The 26473-nt window shown below is 43.7% G+C and overlaps 2 protein-coding genes across 5 annotated transcripts in view; one reads left to right on the plus strand and one right to left on the minus strand.

The window, feature by feature from the left end:
- Positions 1–4568, minus strand: part of LOC115090959 (cytochrome c oxidase assembly protein COX11, mitochondrial) — a 45325-nt gene extending 40757 nt beyond the window's left edge. For both annotated transcript variants that reach the window (XM_029600677.1, XM_029600678.1), the window contains exon 1: positions 4163–4568. In XM_029600677.1, coding sequence (XP_029456537.1) covers positions 4163–4432 — 270 coding nt within the window. In that variant the 5' untranslated portion in view covers positions 4433–4568. The remainder of the gene's footprint in view (positions 1–4162) is intronic.
- Positions 4514–26473, plus strand: part of STXBP4 (syntaxin binding protein 4) — a 324772-nt gene continuing 302812 nt past the window's right edge. For all 3 annotated transcript variants that reach the window (XM_029600671.1, XM_029600672.1, XM_029600673.1), the window contains exons 1-3: positions 4514–4628; positions 22596–22728; positions 23797–23929. In XM_029600671.1, coding sequence (XP_029456531.1) covers positions 22703–22728; positions 23797–23929 — 159 coding nt within the window. In that variant the 5' untranslated portion in view covers positions 4514–4628; positions 22596–22702. The remainder of the gene's footprint in view (positions 4629–22595; positions 22729–23796; positions 23930–26473) is intronic.

A 26473-nucleotide genomic window follows, 5' to 3' on the forward strand; every position in this document is an offset into this window, starting at 1 on the left:
AGTCAATCAAGGAAGATAAGCTTAAAAAGCCACCTTTACTTACCCTCTCCAGAAACTCTCCTACTCCTTTCCCTTGTAGGCCAATAGCACACAAGAGAAGCAGCAATGGCTGCTCAGCTCTGTCCTCATGGTCCTCTTCTATGGGACAAAATAGCAGCAAAAGGACTCTTGTATGTGATACTCTAAATATGCCAACGCTAGCAAAAATTCTCACACAATTTGATCAAAATCTATAAAGTTTTTGAAAAAGCCGCATCAGCAAGCCTGACCGCTATTGATATACAGACGGAACATTTAAAATAGCTATTTAAATTTTGCTGTCAAACATCGGATGATGCCTTTATAACTTTGCTATCAGCATCTTTGGAATCAGGCTTGCTGATGCGGCTTTTTCAAAAACTTTATAGATTTGGATCAAATTGTGTGAGAATTTTTGCTAGCGTTGGCATATTTAGAGTATCGCATATAAGAGTCCTTTTGCTGCTATTTTGTGTTATATACTACAGGACTGTTTTGGCTCTTTGGTGCTTTCTTCTTCCTCTTCTATGGGACCCATGACTAGCCTGACACACACAGTCAGTCAGTCACTTCCCTGCCCAATCTCTCTCACACACACACACAATCTGTCACTTCCCTGCCCAATCTCTCTCACACACACAATCGGTCACTTCCCTGCCCAATCTCTCTCACACACACACACAATCTGTCACTTCCCTGTCCAATCTCTCTCACACACACACAATCTGTCACTTCCCTGTCCAATCTCTCTCACACACACAATCGGTCACTTCCCTGCCCAATCTCTCTCTCACACACAATCGGTCACTTCCCTGCCCAACCTCTCTCTCACACACACACAATTGGTCACTTCCCTGCCCAACCTCTCTCTCACACACACACAATCTGTCACTTCCCTGCCCAACCTCTCTCTCTCACACACAATCTGTCACTTCCCTGCCCAATCTCTCTCTCTCACACACAATCTGTCACTTCCCTGCCCAATCTCTCTCTCTCACACACACAATCAGTGACTTCCCTGACCAGTCTCTTGCTCTCTCACATGCTTTCTCTCTCTTTTACGTACACACAGTGTCAATCAATCACACACTCTCTCTCATGGACTTACACATGCTTGCTCACTCTCTCTCTCACCCCCACCTCAGCAACATGGCAGCTACAGCACAAGGCAGCTGGTATGCTGCTATTAAAGCAGAGTCGTGACAAGCTTGAACTGCAGCAGGACTGACCCCCCCCCCCCCCCAACGGTAAGAAGGCAGCACTCAGCTGTTTGCCTGTGCTGCTATCATCACGGTGCAGAACAGTCTGGTCAATAAGGCACCAACCACCTCTGGTTTAAGGTGTAGCATTTGAGTAGTTGTACCGATCTTGGAGGAAATGAGGATCTTAGCAGGTTGCAATACTTTTAAATACCAACAAAAAACAGATATTGTAGGACACTAGCTTTCCAAACCTGTTGATATGTGAAAAGATCTTTTACAGTTTGTAAAACTTATGCACCATTACATCATTTTTTTAACCAGTCCTTTAAAAGGTTATCACAAGCCTAAAAATCCTGCAAGATACCATGATGAAAGCTCTGCTAGCATCTATCACAAGATCTGATAACTTACCCACATGAGAAAGCCATGCAACAAAGGGTTCACATAAATGGTATAATGCAAACAAATGTGGATGCTATATCAGTGAAATGAACTAAAAATTGACATGCCTAACCTTCATAGACATAAATGGGGCAATTTCAAATCTGCCTACATTACTGCAAAGTCAACATGTACTTCTACCTGCAGGCTTTGCATCAGTTTACAGAGGGAAAGTATGAGCATACTTTCCTGTTGAAAACTGTCCCAGGAAAAGGAGTAGTCACAGAGCTTTGTACCTGTCTTTTTTCTGTGGGCATTTTTCCCCCATTCAAAATCTACATACATTATTTCTCTTCTCTAAACACATCCTCTGACCCACCTTTTTTCCCCAGCTAGAAATTTGTACATTGTGGATCCCCACATATACTTCTAAAGGGTTAAGGGCTGCACAATTTTCAGACTGCCAATTTACTTGCAAATTGCTTTTGAAAACTATCCTTAAAATAACTAAAGAAGAACAAAGGGACACCCCAGAAACTAAATTTTTTTCAAGAAAGAAGTTGCTAGAGGAAAGGTCTATAAACAGTTAGGCAGGCAGACTAAAGACAGCAATTGCTATCCTTGGGTACATGCAACAAGAAATAGATCTGTTTTTTGGGATCTCCTGGATACATTTGACTAGGACTAGCCACTGTTGGGTTTCTTATGTTCAATAGAGCTTGGTCTGACCCAGCATAACATTTCATATGTTCTTACAAGAAGCTCATTCCCTTGAGGACCTCACAAACTGGGTACTTAAAGGGAATTTAGAAATATGCAAGAACACAAAACCTTTAAGTGAATTTTAAAAGCCCAGCGTGCACATCAATTAGGGGATGCGCGCAAAAATCATACATGCACCGACCAAATTTCTAAGCCCTGGGATGCATGTGCTTCTCCCACTGCATGCACATTTCACTCAGATTCAAAAAGTGGCTTGGTCTGGGCAGGGCATAGGCATTTCGAGGCATGGCCAAGCAATGGGGCAGATTTTAATACCTACGCACGGGCGTAGATTTGTGCGCGCAACCTGGCGCATACAAATCTACGCCCAATTTTATAACATGCGCGCATGTTATAAAATCTGGGGTCGGCGCACGCAAGGGGGTGCACACTTGTGCACCTTGCGCGTGCTGAGCCCTAGGGGAGCCCCGATGGCTTTCCTTGTTCCCTCCGCCCCCCACCTTCCCCGCCCTACCTAAATCCCCCCCCCAACCTTTGTTTTGCAAGTAGGTTGCGCGCGCTGGCCGAGTGCCGGCGAGCGATCCCCTGGCCTAGAGGCCCTACGGAGGCCTCTGGCCACTTCCTGCTCCTTTTTTCAAGCCCCAGGACATAGGTTCAGCGCATGTAGGGCTTTTAAAATCTGCCCAATGTGCATGCTCCAGGTCCAATGCTGTGTAACTATTTCTGCTATGGTAAGTTTAAAAACAAAAGAAAACAAAAACAAGCCAGCCAGCCAGCCCTGAGGGGTTTAAAGGACGTGTGTGTGTGTGTGTGTGTGTGTGTGTGTTGGGGGGGGGGGGGGGAGAGAGTGCAAGCTAATAAACCAGGGGGGTTTGAAGGAGCTAGCTCTACACTGGGGAAACTAGTCATGGAATGGGGGCACTTCTGTTATAAGATTCCCCAACTTACATGGCAGAAACCAGATATGTGCAGCTGGGCACATAGAAACTTAAAATTGGGCGCACGCCCTGACTATTTTATAACGTGCACGCAAGTTATAAAATGAACCACTTTCCTGGGCACACACAGATGCACATGTGCTCCCCTTTGAAAGTTACCATCTTGTGATTTAGGATGATAAATACTCAGAAACGAATGGATGCACCACTTTGGCCTTTACCTACTATTATTTACAGTGTAAAAGGAATTAATAAGGACATTGGTTTTCGCAATTATCAGTCACAGGCCCTTTGAAACTATAACGTTTTACTATCACCTTTGAACCTTATAGGTAAAGATGAATGCCCTATTTATATTTTCTGATGGCTAGTAATACGTGTTTTGTCTAGATTGCTCTAGAAATAAAAAAAAAAATCATTTTCAGCATAGTTGTGTTTAGATGATAGGCACAGAATAGAGAGTTGCAGCAGTCAGCGAGCATAAAATAAAATATGCAGACAATCCCCCCCAAAAAAAAGTCGAGGTCAAGCAGACATGGCAAAAAAATAAAACCCTCAAAACCCTCACTGTGCCTAGTTGACGCTGCATCATTTAGTTTAAACTCAGTGTTACTGCGCGTTTTTTCCTCTGGCTTGCTGAACTGACTGTAAACTCTGGAAAACTAGCCACAGATGAGCTCTGTTATTCCAGTAAAAAAAAAAAAGTGTCACTTTCAACTTATCGGTCAAGACATAATCGTAATACTTGGTTCAAAATAAAGATAAAAAGTATGAAAATTTAAAAAATACAGTAAAAGCAGCAAGAGCCTTATATGCTATAGGAAGCGTTCACCCAAGCCAATGTTTTCGGGAGGAGGGACAGGGAAGCTGTAAGCGCTCTGGGGTGCTGTGTGCACTTACCTGGCAGTAGAGCCGGTAGAGCGGCACAGCCGCATATGACAAACCCACCATGCCCACGGCCGCTGCCGCAATATAAGTCAGCGCCGTCTTATTCCGCTTCCTCCAGTCCTGCTCCTGGCTGCGGCTGCTCCGGAAGCCCCGCGTGCGAAGGGGCGGCTGCCCGAGCGCCACGGGACGGAAGAAGCCCAAACGGCAACCGCGCACACACAGTCGGGCAAATGCCGGGGCCAGCAGTTTCCAAGCCGGGCAGCACCCCGGCCAGCCGGCCATTTCCCTGCAGCAGGGATTTGAGTGCAGAAAGGACGCTCCTTTAGGCCCCTAACGGAGACATCTCCTTGTCAACGCCGCAAAAAGAGAGACAGGGTCACGTGCCCTAGGCCGGACCTCCGCGGTCTCTCAGCTCGCGCGAGAAGAAAGGGAAGGAGGGAGCGAGCGAGGAATCCGGGTTGCTTCGCCACCGGCTGAGGTAAACACGGAAGGGAAGTGGGGGTGTGGGTACGGTTTGTCTTCCCTCGGCTACTTTGATTTATTATATAACTAAATGAAAAACGGCCTGAGAACAATGATCACACCGGTGAGGTGCCCAGGTTTATAATGTGTCTGGTTAGCAACTAGATTCATTTTAAGAAAAAGAGGAGGGGGAAATCCAGAGAAAATGTGTATGGCCGCAGTACGCTGAACTTACAATTCGTACAGTGCACTTCTACTATTCGGATCTTTTGCAGACTGCGATACATGTACTATATAACCGTATCATATGAACTTTAGAAACCTCACCTGCAGGCCAACCCGATCCAATCCTCTTTGTGCCCTATTGCATACATGGATTTGTAGATCTCGCATTTAGAAAAGCAGAACTACATTTCCATACATGCAACAGGGCAAAACTAGGAGTGGACCGGCATGGGCTGCTAAGGCAGTCATAGTCAATCATATTAGTCATTTAATTTTTTTCTTTTGTTTATTTGTCTCTTTTATCCAAGTATTAATCATTTTAGGATTGCTGTTTAAATATGCCTTTATTTATTTAACAAACCAGACAAGGTACAGAGAAGGGCAATAAAAATGATTACAGGGATGGATTGGCTTCCTTTAGAAAAAAAAAGGCTAAACAGATTAAAACTTCTGTTTAGAGAAGGGGGGATTATGATAGATGTTTATAAAATTATATGTAGCATGAAACTGGTTAATTAGGAACAGTTTACATTATCAAATAGTAGTAATACTGGGACAAGCCCTGAAACTAACAGAATTAAAACAAATTAAGAACGTATTTTTTTTTAGTCCATGCACGATTAAGCTATGGAACTTGTTGCCAGAAAATATGACTAAGGCTTATAGTATAAAGTTTGGTTAAGTTTGTGGAAGACAGGCAGACTTTGGTATCTTCACCTCTAAATTCCGGGGGAGAGCAACATGAAACGGTTTCGTGTTGGGGTTTGACAATCACTTTCAGGTGACTTGGAGATAGGATGCTGGGCTCAATGGACCATTGGTCTGACTCAGTGTACCATTTCTTATGGTCTTTTATTGCATCATAGGAACTACGCCCTTCATCATGAAACCGTCTCTAAAAGTCAGAAAGAAGGCCCAGACAACTGATCCGTAAAGATAGACTTTTATTGCCAGCAAGATGCAGCTAAGACAATGGCTTAGTACAACTGCATGCCACTCCCCGTGGGGAGTGAACTTTTATACATTCATTCAAGTAGGTGTAGCTTATAATCATATCATTGTTTCGTCATTTAATTGACGTGTTAGACATTTTATAGCAGCAATCGTATTAATACAATACAAATTATTATTACAAAATGGTGGTGCGTTCCACTGAATGTCAGTATGTTAGTACGTAATTACGTAGTGCATGCCATTGCGTTCCAAATGTTAGTACATTCAAGATGGCTGTGCGTTTCAATGCGTTTCGCGGCTGGCAGTGTTAATCAGGTTTTCAGTTTTCTCATTCAACGATTGTCCATAAAATTGAACTCCTTCATTCCCCCCTTTGATACTTCAACTTCTCTTGAAGGTGCAAGTATCACCTTCATTCATGAGGTAGCTGAAATGACAAACAGTAATTAATAACATTTTCACTCAGGGTGGGCCCTAATATATTTGCTAGGTCGTTGGTTTCTTCACCGGGGTTGAGACGAGGGGTCCCTAGTGGAGCACTCCCCCCTTTGTAGCCGGACTTAACCCTAACAAACATGATGGCCCAGATGCGTTAGTTACATTAAGTGCATTAAAGGTTAGTGTCATAGTATTCATCTTCTGAGTCTGATGAATCGGATGAGGGAAATGTTGAGATTGAAGTGTACTGGTTCATCATCATGATTTGTGCTGCTCTTCGATCAGCTATCGATTCGATCATTGCACGTAAGCTCCTAAAGATAAGAGGGAGACACAAAGGAAATAAAGCACAAGAAATTAAAAAGAGTATCAAAGGAATGAAAAGTTCCTTGAGTCCGGGTATTGACGTCATCCAGCTGGGCAATGATGTAGTCCAATCAAAAGCCCTGGACCAGGTCTGCACAGGAACATGAGCTAGTCGCACCATACGATCAGTGATTTCTTCGATGACTTTACTTTTATCATCAATCTGTAAACAACAATTGGAAAGATTAAATTTTCCGCACACACCACCTTCTTGAGCTAGAAGGTAGTCCAAGGCTAATCGATTCTGATAAACAGCAGTAATATGTTTCGTGTTTTGCTTGGCCAAAATGTTGAGGGCCATTGCAGAGTCATTGGTAAGGAGCTCAAGTACTGCTTGGAGTCTGATGATGCGATTTAACATGTAGATCGGTGTTCTATATCCATATGAACCATCTTCTGCCCAAGTTGCTGGTCCATAGTATTGTACAATACGTTCAGGTGGCCACTCTTGGTCAGTCCAATCTCCAATTAAAACTTTATTGTTCCTTCGTCGTTTATTCGGTTTCATTGGGCTGTATACAGGAACACCTAGAGTTTCACTTGCAGTAACTGGCAACAGGAAGAAACTAGGGCGTATTGTTGCTAGGAACATGTTCCATACCAATTGGAAGGTAATTGTTCATAAGCCCTTCGTCTGCACACAAAATAATATCTATCAGGGGCTATGAATGGGGTTGAAGATTTTCCAGCTGCTGTCCATGTCGCATTTAAAGTTGGTTCAGTCCAGAATGAAACAGGTATGGTAAGATTTTCCGTCTGCCACCATGTACGATTGTCCGTTGTGACTAAGAACTCCTGTACACGGTGAATTTCCAATTGGTACCATATATTGCTTAGAGTGTTGTCGTGATAAACATTGGCGTCCAATGACATCAGTTTGGAGAGCCCATTCATATGGACTGTTCTTTCGGTTATATGTTATGGTTATATTCAAAGCATTGATTTCCACAATCTGTAAATCCCACTCTTTTTTTTTTTCTGAAGAAGCATTTTGATATTACTGGAGTAATACATTTTCTGGCATACATTTCTGTTTTATTGATTATTTTTTAATGCTTTGCCCTTGGGGGGAAAAACATTATGGTATTTGAATGTGAGAATAAAGCAGTGCTTGTTACGTCTCTCCTATGGTCAGTTAGATTTTTGGGCTATCCATAATGAAATATGCATGAGATAAATTTGCATATTCTGGGTCAGCAATGCATGCAAATTTATCTCATGCACATTGGTCTGACCCAGCATGGTACTTCTTATTTTTTTTTCATTATTGGGGAAAAATGTTTCTTAAAATTGGCAGTTACCTTTATCATTTACCTAAATTAGTTGTCATCAACAAAATTTGAAATTTATCAGTCTCATCAAAGAAGTACTGTAAGCCTGGAATTAGGTAGGAATGGTCAGGCATATAAAAACACTTTAAAATATATTTATAAAAGAAAAGCAATCAGAGGCAACATAGCTTTTTCAAGTAATGAAAAAGTAATTGGATAGGTTCTCACATTAGAGATGTAAAATATTAACCAGACGATTAAATGAAAGGTAAAGGAGCTGACTTCAAGGCTCCTCTTTTCAGGCATGCTGCTTGTCTCCCCACATTGGGGCAGGCTGGGTCACTATTGGGCGGCCTGGGAAATGTGTGGGGAAGGGACGAGAAGCACATGGAAAGTATGGGAGTCCCTTTTGCCCACTGCTGCAGATGACTCTTCTGGGTATATATCACTTAAGAGGGTATTCCTCTTCATCCAGGCAGGCCAGGCCACACAAGTGGGTTATGCACTTCAACCAGCAGATGGAGACAGAGAGTAACAGATTTACTAATGCCACCTGCACTGTCATCAGCCTGCCAATATTTTCCGTGTCCAGCAGAAGGTGGACATACATTCCATACTGTGGAATGATGCCTGGCTAGGCCCGATGAAGAAGAATAGAGGTTGGGCAGCTCCTGTGGTGAAAGGCCAGTCCTTCCTCCCCCAGTCAAGCAGTGCCCTGAGGTTAATAACTTGTTTGGGGAATCACTCCTGAGGTGACAGAGACATTTAAAAAGGCATTGAGTACACAGCTCAGGCCTGGAGAGCTATGCTGCCAGCGGTTTAAACAGTGATTGGGAGCCACTGAGCCCCTTACCTAGAGTGACTAACTCTTGGAGAGCCTAGATCAGGGGAAATATAATGGCAGCAGCAGTAGCCCAGGGGAAGTGACACCACATTCTGAAGCAGCTGAGTGAGCAGTTTCTGCCGAGCAGTCTCTCTTTTTGTATAGTGCTGCGCGAGATCAGCCAGGCTTCTTCCTTGATTTTGTGATTTGCTAAGAGAGGGCGTCACTATTTTTTTTTTGTGGTGTCGGAGAAGGAGGAGAGCTTAGCAGCCTTAATTTAGTCCAGTGAGGCAGGTGATCAGCAGTGCTTCGGTCTGCGGAGCCCCAAGGAAGGAGAGCTGTATCTGCAAGTTGGACTGAATCATGGCAGGAATGGCAGTCATGTTAGGTATGTGGGTAACTGGCTTAGGGCTGGGATCTCCTTCTCTTGCCTAACAGTACCAGCGGGTGATAGGATATCTATTTTGCCTTCATGCCCCGTTCCACTATCCTGCTTGGTATGATTTGTTTAGTCATGAAGAAAGCTCCAAGATGGGTTCAGCCAATGTGAGGCACTTCCTGCGGTTTAGGTAGGCAGGAATGGTGGCCATTTTTAATATGCAAACCTCTCATTCCTGCGAAGGCAGTTCGGCCTTAGCAGTATCTACAGTTTCAGTGGAGCAGCGTGTGTCATCCATTTTTTAAGGAGGAAGTGGCATTGATTATGTGTCACAGCATGGGGATTCTCTCCTGTCCCAGGATCCACTGCGGTACTTGTATAAGTTCTGGAGGAACAAACAAAGTGCTCTGGATGGTATGTTTTCTCGGGTGCCTTTGGTTACTGTGATATGAGCTGTTCCAGAGATGAGAGGTGATGATTGCTTGGACTTTCAGTCCTTCATGGAGAAATGTGGATAAGGTTAATTCCAAAGAGTGTAGAGCTGGGGTCTATTACAGAAGACATGAGGGTAACCTGCATGGAGCAGCAATTACTATCCTTAACAAAAGCCATGGGGGTAATCTGCATGGAATAGCAATAGCAACCCTTATCAGAAGGCATGAGGTATACTGCATGGAGCAGCAGTTACTCTCCTTAACAGAAGCTATGGGGGTAACCTGCCCAGAATAGCAGTAACTACTCTTAGCAGAAGAATGTGGGTATCCTGCATGGGGCAGCAGTCACTACCATTAACAATAGCCATGGGCTATCTTGCATGAAACAGCAGCTGTTACTCTTATCAGAACAAGGAGGCTATGATTTGGTGCCTACCGAGGCTAGAGGTGTTGCCTCAGTAATAATAGCACAAAGTCTGCTTTGGTTGTGCTACTGGTTGGCGGACACTACTCCCAAGTTACATTTGATGAAACCGTCCTTCAAAGGATGTCTTTTGTTTGATGATGACGAGTGGGAGAAGATTGCAAATAAGTGGGGAGATTAAAAGATTCCTCGCCTATTGGAAGATTGAAAATCATCTTCACTGTCCTCTTTCTCAAGGGGCCGTTTTCGAGACTTCAGAATGTTTTGCCAAAACAAAAGTTCAGAAGTCTCACTTCTTTTGTATGTCTGTCCTTTCGGCCTAAGAAGCTAGATAAGAGAAACATGGGGGTAACCTGTACGGAGCAGCAGTTACTATTTTTATTTATTTTTTCTGACATTCGATCTGAGATATCACATCAGTTTACATTCAGGTACTGTAGGTATTTCCCTATCCCCAGAGGGCTTACAATCTAAGTTTGTACCTGAGGCAATGGAACGACAGCGGAACTCGAACCCTGGTCCCCTGGTTCATAGCCCACTGCTCTAACCACTAGGCTATTCCTCCTCCCCTCTAACCAAATGGGGAAAGTTTTAGAGAGGCATAATGCACTTCAGCAGAATACAACCAATACCAGGAAGATCATGGCACATGTTGCAGGCACCAAAAGTTTATTTCTTAAATAGGATGACCAACTTGCTGTTTTTCAACAAGGATGCAGTGGCATCCACCGGTGGTCAGAGAAACATGGGGGTAACCTGCACGGAGCGGCAGTTACTACCTTGGGAAGCTTGCTGGGCAGACTAGATAGACCATTTTGGTCTTTTTCTGCCGCATTACTATGTTACTATGTAAGGATGGAAGCTGCAGTTCAGGAGCGTCCTGTTCTTCTCAGTGAAGTTGTGGGGATCCATCCTCAGATACTGGGGGACTTCTTTTCCAGTTCTATCAAAGTTGGACTCAGATTATATCCATCAGTGGGTGCTTGACATGGTCAGGATCGGTTGCCCCCTGGAGTGGGTGCAACCACTTTTCTGATGCTTTTATGGTTTCTCCATGTCATTCCACTGAAAAGAAGACCTCCATACTGGCCTCGTTGCAACGGCTTTTCTCATTGAAGGCGGTGTTTCTGGTGCCAAAGATTCAGGATGGAACGGGCCATTGTTCCATTTATTTTGTGGTCCAACCCCCACCCCACCCCCTCTCAAAGACAGGATCCTTTCATGCAATTCTGGATCTAAAGCAGGTCAACAAGTTGCTTTGCATGGCCTGTTTCCAGATGGAAACTTTACAATCCGTACTTATGGGGGTGCAAAAGGGAGAATTTCTAACTTCCTTAAGTCTAGTGGAGGCTTATCTGCATATTCTGATTCGGGAGGAGCATCAGTGGTCCTGCGCTTCACAGTGATTGGCCATCATTACCAGTTTCAGGCTTTGCTGTTCAGTTTGGCTGTGGCATCCAGAGCCTTTTCGAAGGTCATGATGGTGGTAGTGGGTCAGGGCGCACATGCATCTGCTGCAGAGGATGTTGTTGTCTCTGTGGAGTCCTCCATCTCACGAATACAAGATTTGGCGGTCTCTCCCAGCAGCAGTGAAGCAAGACCACCTTTGGTGGCTGAAGAGGGAACATCTGGTCAAGGGAATGGACTTGGAGATTCCCAACCAGATAGTAACTACAGATGCAAGTCTCCATGAATGGGAATCTCACTGCAAGGAACTGGTGGCGCAAGGTGATGAGTTGGTCTTTTAATTGACTGGAGACTCGAGCAATGGCATTTCTGAAGTTTGCAGACACATTAATAGGGAGAACGGTGAGAGTGATGATGTGTGTTAACACTGTGGTAATGGCTTCCATAAATGATCAGGGAGGAACCCGGAGTCAGCAGGTTTCACTGGATATGGATCTGCTTCTGCTGTGTGCAGAATGGTGAGCGGAAAGGTATCTTCAGGCACTATCAGAGTCTCCCATAGTGGGATCGAAAATGCTAGGGCAAATTATCTCAGTCGCCACATTCTGGATCCAGGGGAAGGGGAACTGGCAAACAATGTTTTCCAACTCATTGTCTCCCGATGGGGACGGCCTGTGTTGGACTTGCTGCAAGCAGCAGGAAAATGTCAGTCCATCACTAGTACAGTCTTAGCTGTAATCCTCAGGCTTGGTTCTTCTAGTGACTCAAGATTGGACTTTGTGGCCTTGATATGCAGATCTTCAGTGGCTGTTGGTAGATAGACAGTGGCGGTTGCCAGTGCACAAGGATTTGCTGCATTAGGGTCTGATCATCAGCAAGAAACTTGGTCATTGTTTTCTCTTGCAGTTTGGCCCTTGAAAGTGCACGCCTATTGAGGCAGGGTTATTACTCAGCAGTGGTGAGCAACTTGTTGCGAGCCCGGAAGTTTTCTATCTCTTTGACCTATATATGGTCTGGTGAATTTTTGAGGGTGGACATGTGTGGACATGTTATCCTACTCTGACATCTGTTCCTCTCATTCTGGAGTGTTTTAAAAGAAGGTTTGATTAAGGTGTTGGCACTTAATACTCTGAGAGGTCGATTTTAAAATGAACACATGTGCCCATACATGCGTGTATTTGTGAGCGAGCAAGGATATGCTAGAATTTTTAATCATGAGCGCACTCACATACGTATGTTTTTAAAGTGCATCAACCACGCATAAATATGCTCCTAATTTTAAGAGTTGATTCAAGGTTATTCAAGCACAGCTAGAACACGTATCTTCAATAGGACTATGTTGGCTTTTATACGCGTATGTCGGCAAATTTTAAAACATGCTCGTGTGAGGCACATTCCTAGTTTTCCAATTAGTCCACCAGTTTGTCCAGTTAATAGCAAGGTCTTTTAGACCCCTCTGGTTCTTCATCTTGCATGCTGCCCAGTTGACCCACCTCCCTCACCCTGTCCTATAAGCCCTAAAGCTTGGATCTACACACTTGCTCCTCATCAGGAGCAACAATAAAGTTACGCAGATATCTAGCATATGTGCACTACGGGTTTCATCTTTAAAATTCGGAGTTATGTGACACTCCGGAATGCCTGTGCCCTGCTCCTTTCCTATCCCCCTTATTCCTCATGCGCAGATGGGTAAATACACACATATTTTGCAGCTTTTTAAAATCTGCATTGCTTGAGTATGGCCCACATACATGCATATGTGGGCATTTTTGCGCTAGCAATGCTTTTAAAATTGACCTGTGATGGGTGTGGTGCTTCCGATATCCCCGCTATGGCTTTTATTCGGTTGCATTTCTCCACTACGAATTCGAGGGCTGGGAAGTCGCTTACTTATCCATAAAGCATGTTTGGTAGGGAAGAAGACCATCTTACTTCAATGGCGTGAGGTGTCACCCCCGGCTTACTGGACCTGGCGAAACGGCTTTCATCGAATGATGCTGCTTGATGCTGCGACCATGCGACACACCCCGTCTCAGAGGAAACACTTCTTAACCATCTGGGATGTTTATTTGCAGTCGTTACCTCAGACGGTGCGTAGTTCCATTATCAACGAGTGATTCCATGGACCTCCTGGACTGAGTGACATTGTGTGTTTCTTTTGGACCTATCTGGCTTCCATGCATGTTGCGTGGGAGCTTGGACTGCTCTGATTTCTAGACTCCAAGGGGCATTTGGGGGGGGGGAGGGGAGGATGGGGGGTTGGGTGGTTATGGGTCTTGCAGATAGTTGGGGTTTTTCTGATGGTTTGTACCAATTGTAACATTAGCGGGGAGGGAGACGAAGTGTCACGTTTCTCTCTCGTGTTTGGAAATTGCCTTTTTTGACAAAATAATAAAAACCGTTTTAAATAAAAATTGACCTGTGAGAATGCAAGTGGCGGCCCTGGCCTGCTATTTGGGACATTTCCGGGTCACACTCTGTCCTCACGCCAAAATGTTTCTTGATCTTTTGACTGGAGTTGAACATATTCGACCGCCTCTGAAACTACCCGTTCCTCTTTGGGATCTTAATTTGGTGCTGGTATTTTTATCAGGAACTATCTCTTCTCAAGCAATTTTCCTTGTGTTTGTTGATGATGAAGCAGTATTTCTTTTTTTTTTTTTTTTTAATTTTTTATTTATCAGGTTTTCACATTTCAAACATAATTGAAACTACATCGAAAGTAAATAGGAAGAAGATACAGAAATATATATATATATTCCTTTCTTAAAGTAATACAACTTCCAAAAACATAATATCTTCCAACATTATAAGCAAATTGGGAGACCCGAGGAAACTAAGCAGTAACATAAGGAATTTTACAAAATAGTATAATCACACGGTTATTTGCCGATACATTCTATTTCAAGCCGATACTTCTGGACCTTAATCGGAGTGGGAATCCAGATATACACGTAGTTGTTCCAATTCAGTAAATATATACTTATTATTATTAAAGACCAGAATACAGCGACATGGATATTTCAAATAAAATTTTGCGCCTCTGGTCTCAATTTCATTCCTGAAAGCTAGGAAGGCTTTCCTTTTTTCTTGAATTCTTTTAGTAACTTCGGGGAAAACTCTAACTTGATATCCATAGAACAACTCAGCTTGTTTCTTAAAGGATCTCCTTAACACTTCGTCTCTATCAGACATTTGAAGGAAAGTCAAAGAGATTGTAGCTCGCTCTGTAATCTTTGCTTCATATGATTTTTCAAGAAAATCAGTTAAATTGTCAAGGGAAATATCTTTATCCTGCTATACTTCTTGAAGTTCTCTCTCATTTTCCCTCCTGGAATATAATACACTCTTGTCACTGTTGGTAATTCTTCCAAGAACATTAAGATGTTTTTAAAGTAACTCTTAATTAGATCCCTTAATGGCATCCATTTTGTTTTTGGAAAGTTCAGTATTCTTAAGTTGTTTCTTCGCAACTGATTCTCCAAAAAATCTATCTTTCCATTCACATATGAATCCGACTTTATTAAGTTAGTATTAACTACTTTCATGTCTTTAATATCCTTCTCCAACTGTAATATATGAGAATCAATTTTCTGAACTTTCTTTTCCAAGTTATTAGATTTCTCTAAGTTCTGTTTCACAACGTTAGTTAAATCTACTATGGCTTTATTCATTGTCGTTATAGCCTTCCATATTTCTTCAGAAGTTATCTTTTTTTGGTGTTATTAAAGGATGTTTCAATACTACGTGTATTGCATTTTCCTCACCTCCTATATCCTGAAGATTTTCCTCCTCTCGCTCCTCTCGTTTTGAGCCAGTCTCTCCTCCCCCGGAGCCTGTACTCTCTAGGCTCACTGAAGCCTGCATAATGTCCATGCCGCTTCTCTGGGGCTCCTCCACTGTTCTTACCGGCTGGTTCAACGAGGTTTCTTGCAGTTGTTCTCCCCCTTCATAAACCGGGGGATTGCAAGAAAGAGAGGGGGTAGTCAGCTCGCCGGGACTCAGTGAGATCTCTTCAGCCAGGGCGTGCGGCGTCCGCTCACCACCGTCAACGCCAGCGGCTCCCCTCACCGGCTCTATCAGCAAACCCGGGAGCATATCTTCGATCCGCGTTTGTCGAGCAGGCAAAACAGGAGTAGAGGCCGTAACCTCTCTGATTCTAGCCTTGCGTTTTGTGTGAGGCATTAGAAAAGCCGAAAGAAATTAAAAAATGACTTCAAGCAAGGTTAGAAAAAGGAAAAGACGCGGAGCTCAGCAGCCTCCGTGTTCACCGTGTGGCGGCCATCTCGAAGCAGTATTTCTAATAGCCAGCAATTTTTGGAGTGAGAGCCCTTTCTTGTGCTTACTTCAGATAGAGTGCAGATAAACAGTGCCTTCTTTTTTTACCAAAGGTTGTTTCAGAGTTTTTTTTCTTGTGCATCAGTCCATATTGTTCCCATCTCTGGATAGGAGTATGGACGTGCAGGAGTTTGCAAGATTGCCTTTGAATGTGAGGTGACATCTTTTGCCTTGCCTTAAGTTACTAAGGAGCTTGGGAGGACTGATTGTCTCTTAGTTCTTCATGGAGGTGTGAAGAGGGACAAAACAGCTTCTCAAGCCATGATGGCAAGTTGGATTAAGGGACTAGTAATGGCGGCCTTATGAGATGTGGATATGCCATTGCTGAAAAAGATTGGAGCTCATTCTGCAAGAGCATAGGCTGTGTCTTTGGGTGCAGTTGCAGCTGGTATCTCTGTCTGAGATCTTTAGGACGACAATGGATCTTCTTGACATACTTTTCCAGACATTAGCGGCTGTATGTTGGGTTCAGGAGGATGCGTCTTTTGCGAGAGCAGTGTTGACGGGCATTCCGGAAGCCTTCCACTCTAGGAGGAAGTAGCTTTGGTACATCCCATTTGTGTGGACTGGCCTGCCTGGATGAAGAGGAAGGTGAAATTACTTTTCACTTGATGATTTCCTTTCTGTAGGACAGGCAGGCCAGTCCATACTCCTGCCCTGGGCTGCCTATACTGAATGTACAGTGTTAATGGACCCTTTGCAGGGTCATTTTTAGATGCAGGGTGGAGGCCAGTGGTGATGGAGTCACTTCAGGATCTGATAAGTTTGGTCCTTTCATTACCCTCTATACTTCCTTCCTTTCTTCTTTGGCCAAGTTCCTCTTGTTCTACTGGAAGTTGGGAAAAAAAATATTTTTATTTTCAAGAGGAGGGAAGTTGATTGTTAAATTTAAAAATTGAGGTTTGTTTTTCCATTGATAAGCAGGGCATTTAACCATGCATGGTGGGTGACGTCATCTGTGATGCACAAAGGCGGAGCTACTCTCTTAGCTCGAAGAGCTTTGAAGTGTGCATGACCTCTGGTTCCCACACTCCTCAAGCTCCCCTTCAGTTTTAGTTTTCCGCGGTTACACACGGACGTGTGGCTACTCTCGCCCTGACTGAAAATTAAAACTTCGGAAAAAAATCTCGACAAATAGCAGGAAAAAAAGAAGAAAAGATGCCAAGGAGCCCAGGTTTAAATACTGTACCTGCGGCAAAATTATGTCGGTGACCGGGCATAATTATTGCTACTTATGCCTCGGTCCCGACCATGATCAGGCCGCATGCAGAGACTGTGGTAAAATGTCTCCACGGGACAGAAGACAAAGAAAAGAAAAAATGGAGAGGATGAGGCAAACATATGCCCCCTCCCCAATGGATGATCGTTCGACCAAGTCATTCCCGGGTAGGCGAAAGCCCCGATCCAAGCCCCCTCGACGCTTGCACTTGGCCTCAGAAGGCCGTGCGTCGCATAGTGCATCGGCGTCCACATATCATGCGTCGACCGCATGTGCTGTTAAAACCGGCATCGCGTCCTGTGTCGATGCCTCATACAACACAACCGACTGTTACGACCGTCGCTGCTCGACATCTTCACTCCGCCCACCTTACCTTTTTTGCGACTTCTCCCGCGGTTGATGGACATCTGGCTGCCGTGGCGTCTGCCTGCCGTCCTCTCCGGCATCCCCGGTCTGGCTTGGGCGCTGCATCCCGCCATGTTGTCCAGGTACCATAGGGCACGCGTGCTGCGAGGCCCTGCTTCTTATTCTCTCTTTGGCGCGAACCTCAGGGCGTCCCCCTGTGATGACGTCACGCATCCCGGATACAAAAGCCTACACTTTTTGCTAGCTAATCGAGTTAGCAAGGGAACTCCTTATGGATGGGATTCGCTCTCCGTACCTAGCTACTCTGCCTCTCCAACCTTTGGACTTTACCCTAACGGGGTACTCGCTCCTTGAGGGCCCATGTTCCCTGACTCGCTGCCTGACCTTATCTCTTCTGCTTGGAAGAAACTGCTGTCTACATCATCAGTGAGTTACCAATTTTATTTCCTCAGAGCTGTTCCCTGGAACCAGGTACTCGCTCCTCGAGGGCCTGCCTCTATTCCAGCTTCCGTGTTACCTTCCGGGAGAAACCGCTGTGTGAGTAACTTTACCAACGAGGGTCTATACCAGAACTCTGTGTATGCTCCATTGTTCTCACTATCTCATTTTTCTCCATTACAGCACAGCCATAGAGGGAATCGCTGTTCCAGTATCCTGAGGAACCCTAAGCCCAGCCGGGCTTCATCTCTACTCACTATTGCCACCTCTGGTGGCTTCTCAACTCTGTCTAATAAAAGATATAACTCTGTGTTGTGTGTCCCAAAGCTGAACCTGACCTGTGGCCCCTCACAGGACTTCCCCCCCGTGGGCGTGGTCAGCTGCCACAGTGTCCAAAGGTCCACCCAAAACCTTACAAACAGTAACACCGACGGATACGATGACTCCATTGAAAAAATCTATTTCTACGATGCATCACGTCGCATCTCATCAATCTACAACGCAATTACCTCAAAAACATTCTCCCCCGCAACCAAAAATTCCAAATAGGGGAAATCTCTCTCAAAGATGAAACATACTATAACTCCATCTCAGCTAGGAGATCATCACTCTCCTTCACCAGTTTTATCCGATGTTGTTATTGAGGACTCATCAGGTGGCTGGGAATCACCCCCAGATCGAGGTGCTCATCCTAAACACTCCAAAAAGAGACCTAGGTCTCCTCATTCATCAGTCCCTAAGATGCTGTCTAAATGATCAAAGAAATCCACCGGATTACCTGACCATCCACATCGTCAAACAGCTGAGGAGACAATGTCTCAAATAACTAAGCTGTTACATACATTCTTTCGTAGTTTACAATCTGATCCTAACGTTTTACCACCAGATTCTCAGATTCCTACATCACCGCAGGTTTCTCCTGATCCAACTCATGACCTGCCATCTCCACAACCATCACATTCCCCTCTCTCTTCTGTTTACACGATCTCACCAGATCCTTCTCTGGTATCATCTCCTGGAAGTTCAATGGGTATTTCATCGGACCCTCCACAAGATCTTCCTCAACCAACTTCTCCACCGGAAGATTTAACTTATGATAAATTCCTAGAAAAATTGGGTTTAGCCTTAAATATAGAAACTTGAAAACTTCCAGACCCAAGATCTGAGGTTATGACTATTTTCCACTGGACGTTCTAACTGAACCAACTGCTCTACCTCCTCACCAAATATTGGAGGGTCTTATGGATAAAGCTTGGGATACTCCACACCTTCTTCCATCTATTTCTAAGAAAATAGATTTAAAATATAGAATGCAAAAGGCCTCCTACTACTCAAATGAGCAGGTTCCTCACAATTCAATAGTAGTAGAATCGGCAATGAAGAGGGCCAAGAAAAACAGACTATACTCTAATACACCTCCCGGAAAGGACAATAAACTCCTAGATGACTTTGCAAAAAAGATTTACCAAAATTCTATGCTTAATTCTAGAATTAACCATTATCTGTTTTACATTATACAATATTTATTCAATTGTACTCAACAGCTGCAACCCTTGTTAACTACCTCACAAGGGGATGCTCCACTGCCTCAACCCTTCCTAGACGTACAGGAAGGCTTGTGTCGCTTGTTGCAGACAGCATATGAAGCCTTTGACACCTCCACAAGATCATCAGCTGCTTCCATTTCCCCTAGACGTCTGGCATGGCTTAGGGCCAGCAGTATTAGAGAAGACGTACTGTCAATGACCGACTAACCAATTTGCCTTGCAGACCAGATAATCTCTTTGGAGAAAAACTCAGAGAGACGGTTTCTCTTATTAAAGATCATTATATATCTATTTATATTTTATAAATTGTTTTTTGTTAATGCATTTAACCGTTTTTAATGTAAAGTTTTCTCAGTTGTTTTCTTACTGTTTTATGTAAAACGCAATTGCAGATTTTGTTCTATGTACACCGACGTGATATCTCTGATGAGCGGCGGTATATAAAAACCAATAAATAAATAAATAAAATAAAGAACAGAATATAGTGGTCTAGTCTTTTAACGACACCTCTTGATACGCCTTGAACATCTAAGCGTTTCATTGGTCAATACAAAAGAGGTTACTATTTATTAATTAATTAATTAATTAATTAAAGGCTTTTCTATACCGAATTTCTTGATACAAATCAAATCAGCTCGGTTTACATCAAACAATTAGGAACTATAACCAACCAAACAGTAAATACAATTTGAAGGAGAGTAAAGTTACATTATAACAAGGATGTATAACTTGGAGGAGGAAAAATAAGAGGGGGACGAGAGATTAAGATATACATTGGGGTATGCGAAGGTGCAGGTAGAATACCTCATGATAAATTTGTAAACATTCTCTTAAAAATTTATATACACGGTTTAGCGTTTGTAAAGTGCATAGTTGCTAGAACTGTTATAAGTCAGGCTGTTGGGCTGGTGTCGGAGAAGGCTCGGCAGAACAGCCATGTCTTTAATTTCTTTTTAAAAGTTAGTAGACATGATTCCTGCCTGAGGTCCGGAGGCATGGTGTTCCAGATAGAGGGACCTGTGATGGAGAATGACCGGTCTCTGATATTTGAGTGTTGTATAGCTTTGATAGAAGGCACTACTATGATAGAAGGTTACTACTATCGCAGACCATACCGCTACTATCAACCCTACCAACCTAGTTATAGGCAACAGCCTTTCCAACCTCAGAGACAACAAGCTAAACTGCAAGGACAAAGACCATGGCAAAGAACACCAAGACAAAAACCACAGCCCTTTCAACAGACGCCAAAGCAGTCTTTTGAAATCATCTTGATGTTTATACAACCTGTTGCATGATTATGTAAACCGTTCTGATGGCAAAACCGAATGACAGTATACAAAACATGTTAAATAAATAAAAATTAAATAAATAAATCTTTCCACAACAACGGTTCATGTGTGGGGGAGACTATCCTTATTTCATTCCCAGTGGTCCAAAATTACCACAGATCGATGGGTGTTGAGCATATTACTTCAAGGGTACCAACTACATTTCAGCTCCTTCCCAACTCTTCCACATCGCATTACTTCCAAGACTCCTCAAAATCAAGTCCCTTCTTTCATGACGGAAGTTTCCATTCTCCTTCACCAAAAGGCAATTCAGCCAATTCCTTCTTCTCAAAAGGAAAACAGTTTCTACTCCCAATATTTCCTCATTCCCAAAAAGTCAGGAGGCCTATACCCTATCTTAGATCTTCGAGCTCTAAACAAACACCTCACAAGAGAAAGATTCAAAATGACTTCTCTCAAAACCGTACTTCCCTTTCTGCAAGCAAACGACTGGATGTGCTCGCTAGATCTAAAGGATGCGTACACTCACATACCAATCCACAAGGACTTTTGGCGTTACCTTTGTTTTCAAGTTGCGAATCATCACTACCAATACAAGGTACTCCCATTTGGTCTTTCCTCTGCCCCGCGAGTTTTCAAGAAATGTCTTGCTGTTGTGCACACTTACACAAACAGGGAATAAACATATTCCCTTACTTGGACGATTGGCTTCTAGTATCTGAAGCAACTCCACTCCTGAAGCAACAGGTGGAATGCACGCTCCTTTGTCTAGAGAACTTAGGATGGATAGTGAATTATGAAAAGTCTCAACTCCATCCTTCACAAACCATTCAGTTTATAGGAGCATTGATTCAGACACCAATATCCAGAGTTTTTCTACCTCTAGACAGAATCAAAACCTTACAATCCCTTTCTCAGACTCTTATGTCGGACAGTAGTTCCAGCTTGACAAATAATGGTACTCTTAGGGCCTATGGCAGCAGCAATTCATGTAGTCCAAAATACTCGTCTACACATGAGATGTCTCCAGTGGGGTCTAAAATCTCAATGGAGCCAAATGACACAGCAAATGTCCCACAAAGTACAGGTGACACGCTCCATGAAAAAAGACATAAAATGGTGGCGCCGTCCGCCCGTTTTGAACGAATGAAGTCCTTTCCAACTTCCTCTTCATTAGATAATACTCAAAACAGATGATTCTAAGAAGGTCTGGGGTGCCCATCTCTTACATCTAGACACTCAGGGTCTTTGATCAGAAACAGACCACAGTCTCCAAATAAATCTGCTGGAACTAAGAGCAATCAAGAACTCTTTGATTGCATTCCAGTCATGGTTACAAGAGAAATCAGTAATGATCCATACCAACAATCAGGTAGCCATGTTCTATATCAACAAACAAGGGGGGGGGGGGATCCAGTTCCTTGACACTTTGCAAGGAAGCGGTTCAAATATGGGAATGGGCAGAACGCAACAGGATCTTCTTACAGGCATCCTACCTTCCAGGTCTTGCGGACACACGAGCAGACAAACTAAGCAGAGTTTTCCATCCCCACGAATGGTCGCTCAAGCAAACGGAAGCAGACAAGATTTTCACAAACTGGGGTACTCCAGAGATAGACCTCTTTGCATCAGAAAACAATCAAAAGGACAAAGGTTTTGTTCTCTTCTTCCCAGCGCGCACAGGATGTCACAGGACGCTTTCCTGATTCCTTGGGAGAAAGGCCTTCTATACGTATTTCCTCCCATTCCACTAATTTCATGCACAGTCCAGAAATGCATTGCGGACAAAGCAGACTTAATCCTAATAGGTCCAGCATGGCCGAGACAACCGTGGTATCCTTATCTATTTCGTTTCTCAGTCACTCAACCAATACTCTTACTGAAAGACCCCTTTCTCCCGCGGACTTTACTGTATCGGCCCGTTTGTGTCTGTGAGGAAAATGCTTACCACCTCTGGCCATTTTTTGCTGCAATAACTTTTTCAAGATTGCTATACTGATGTTTCTAAATGTTCCCTTTAATAATATTTTCACATTGCAACTATTGTTTTTTGTTTTCCTAGGAAAGCACTTCGATCTAATTTCTTCTGGATCTTCACTGAGGTCACCAGGTTTCTAGCTATTAAGTTCAACGTATATTGTCATAAGCTCCGGTGGAAGTAATTCTGGCATGGCCGCTGCTCCTCAAGTTGCAAAGTAAATTTCTTAAAGCTATTTTTAAATTTGTGGTTAAATGGATTTTTTTTTCATGTGCCTCCCAGTAGCTCCTAAAGTTCATGATTGTCCTTAGCCCCTCAGAGAGGATGATTTCCAAAGCTATTAGCACTTTTGTATATAGGCTACCAAACAAACTGCCCATCAAATCCTGATTTGGCTCGGAGCGTTTATGCTTGTAGATGCATTTAGGGGAGGCCTTCCCAGGGAACTTGTTGGCAGGGTCAGAAAATGAAGTGTGCAGATTGTATTTTCACATCTTCTGCCCGTTATTTTCTAGTGGAATTTTATCCAATCAGAAAGCCGGTGCCAAAGGCCATGGGTACTTTCCCTTTGAAAATGAAGTACAAGATTTGTACCCATAGACTTTACAGCTGGATGAGAAGCTTAAAAGTTGCCCCTATAATGTTGCTAGCACAGCACTGTACTCCTTAATTTATGAATAAAGCAGATTTATTTTCTGTTCTTAAATTAGAGCATAGGGATGGGCAACCAGGCAGATTGGGTGGGCTGAATGACCCCTATCAGCAGACATCAACTATGATTTTATGATTTGGAGAGTGAGGGGGGGGGGGACCTGTGACTTTTCAGTTGAAAATCATTGCTGGCTTGATGGATTTTCTGTGGATTGCTTCCTAAACAAATACATTTCTTGCAAATGTATGAGTTCAATCAGTAAACATTAAAGCATATGGAAACAGTTATTTAAAATACCTTCTGCGTGCATTTTGTCATATGTATGCATACATAGGTGTGTGTGTGTATGTACTGTACAACTCTTTGCATATAGATGGAAAATGTGTTTCTATTCTTCCCTCTGAGTATTATTAGTGATGCATGATGGATTCCTAGTATCTCTTCGTACTCCTTTATGTTTGCATCGTGCTTGTTAATTTAACATGGAAAATAATTTGTTGTGCATTCTGAAGGTCTCCTAATGGAGACTTAGATCAGGCCCTGCTATTTTAACCATCTTCATATTTTGCTCTCTGTGCTATAAGCTACACCCTTGACCTTTTTACTGTTGGTTTTCTTTTATCTTTTTCTTAGGGATAGCACCTTTCAGATTATCACGGTCACCAAGGAAACAAGCCTAGGTTTGAACATTGTGGGTGGAATTAACAGAACTGAAGGACCCTTGGTGTATATTCAAGAAGTTATCCCTGGAGGAGATTGCCACAAGGTAATAATTCTGGGATGCTATTAACCCCAAAACAAACATAGCAAAATCTGAATACCTAAACCCAAAGGTAGCCCTATTGTTTTGTTGCTTTTCTCTCCGATAGTATTTCCCTTGGGGGGTTAATCTTTCACCAGACCTTTGAGGCCTGATCTTGTGCTTCCTAGGTTTCTATTCTGCAAGGCAGGAGGGGCAGGAGCTGTACATTTAGGGCCTTATTTACTATGGCTTTTCTCCTATTCTGTGGGGCACTCTGCTAGCTTGCATACCAAATGCAGTCAATGCCATTGGTAGTTGCTGAAGCAGAGCACAGATTCTGAAATTTAAAAACAATTTTAAAAGAAGTTTTTTTTTTAAGCCCCCCCCCCCCCCCCCCCATCGCCCTTTCCCTTTTTAAGCTACAAAGGGGATGCAAAAGCAGGATTAACACACTGGAAATATTATTTTCTCAATATAAAACAAAAAATAAAAGGCATCTTTCCACAAGAGGGCAGTATTCAATCTTTAATAAAGCATATTTACTCTGGTTGTGGTGCCCAGCTAATGAAAATGAGAATTTGGAGCACTTGCAGTAACTGCCTTAACAACTCTAGTTGCATTTTCCTTTGACAAAAGAAAAACGGTGGAAATAAGCAATAGGGGATATCTACATCTGGAAGCTTGGGGTGAGCTGGTTTAAATCTACTGCTTATCCTGGAGTAGGAGTTTAGTTTGAGATTGTTTCTTTCACAGTGCCTATATTCTAGTCTTTCCTAGCATATAAACATATGGACTCAGGACCAGTGGGTTAGGCACCTCTGCCAGCAGATGGAGATGGAGCAAACTGACGTCACAGTATATATACTCCTGCAGTGATATCAGCCTGCCAGTATTCTCCCTCTCCAGCAGATGGTGGACGTGCATCTACCTTCCAGGGGGGTTGCTTCAGATTTTAGAAGGAGAATTTTATAAGGAAAAGTAAAAGCCCCGCACTCCTGTGGTGATACCAAAAGGTCCTTCCCTCATTTGAGAATTCCTGTGGTGATTTCCGTGGTCCCTCAGATGTGTCCCTTGGTCCGGTAGCTGGTTGTTCAGCTGGCGTGGACTTAGCTGATTGTACAGCTTAAAGGCAGCGGTGCAGGAAGCCGAGCATGGCGGTGACTGCAGATGCCCTCTCCGCCCGCAGCCGGAGACCATTTCTGTAGTCAGCCGGGAAGAGGCTGAGCTCAAGTAAGTCTTTTTAAAAAAAAAAAAGTCAGAGACAGAGTAGAGAGGTTGTGAAGGACTTCTTCCGGTCTCCGTGCTCGGTGTGCCATTCCGATGTTCGTTCCCACTCCCATTGGGATTAAGCGAATTGGGCAGCCTTGCGGGTTGAGCAGCCCAGGTAGACTAGGCCCTGCTGCTAGGTTTTTTCCTGTGCATCATGTGGTAGGCCGCGGCGGCATTTTTGCATGCTTTTCTGCGTGTTCAGCTGCTCTCTACAGGGCTATCAGTGTGAGCAGTGCATCTGGCTGTGTGTCCGAATTTTGCACCCAGCGCTCCCTGTGCGCACATTATAACATGTATCGGTAGTGCGCTCACTTTTGGCGTGGTGGTTCAGTGTGCTTTATTTTGTGGTGCATAGACTTGGGGTGCCTAATCTTTTGTGAGCATAAATTTTGTGCGCTTAAAAAAAAATTTTCAGCGTGAATCGTCTGAACGTACATCTTCAGTTGCCTGTTAAGCGTACTGATGACCAAATGACGCCGTAACCAAGAAACCTAAGCGCCTTTCTCTCTGTGTTGCCTGTCACAATGAAGGTTTGCCGACCCACTCTCAGAAACGAGATAGGTGGACGTCTCTCTCTCTTTTTTATCAAAGGTGAGTCGAGGATCAGTGGGTCCTGGAGGTGATACGAGAAGGATATGTACTGGAATTTCACTGTATTCCTCGGGATGTGTTCATGGTGTCTCCTTGCCACTCTCCACAGAAGCAGGCAGTGGAATCTATGCTGGATCTCAAAGGAGTCAATCGTCATTTGCGGGAGACTCATTTTCACATGGAAACCTTGCGCTCAGTGATAATGGTCGTGGAGTCGGGGGAATTTATGACCTCCTTTATCGTTCCGATTCCTACCTCCATATTCCCGTCCGATTGGAGCACCAAAGCTTTCTGTGTTTTGTGATGTTGGGGTACCATTATCAGTTTTGGGCGCTGTCTTTTGGTCTAGCCACCGCTCCCAGAACTTTTTCCAAGGTTATGGTGATTCTGGCGGCAGAGTTGAGATAGGATGGGATTCTGGTACATCCATATTTGAACGACTGCCTGATTCGGGCCAAGTCTCTGGAAGACTGCCTGGTGACCCTCAAGGTGTTCTCCTTGTTTCCGGAGCTCAGTTGGGTAGTGAACCTAGCCAAGAGCAGTCTTCAGCCATCTCAGTCGTTAAGAGTATCTGGGTGTTCGGTTCAACACGAGGCAGGGCAAAATTTTCCTGCCAGAAGTTCGGATTCAGAAGTTAATGTTGCAGGTGCATCTTTTGGTGAACACTATATGTCTGACAGTGTGGTCCTATCTACAGGTCCTTTGCTT

Source organism: Rhinatrema bivittatum, chromosome 4 (assembly GCF_901001135.1).
Source record: "Rhinatrema bivittatum chromosome 4, aRhiBiv1.1, whole genome shotgun sequence".
Lineage (NCBI taxonomy): Eukaryota > Metazoa > Chordata > Amphibia > Gymnophiona > Rhinatrematidae > Rhinatrema > Rhinatrema bivittatum.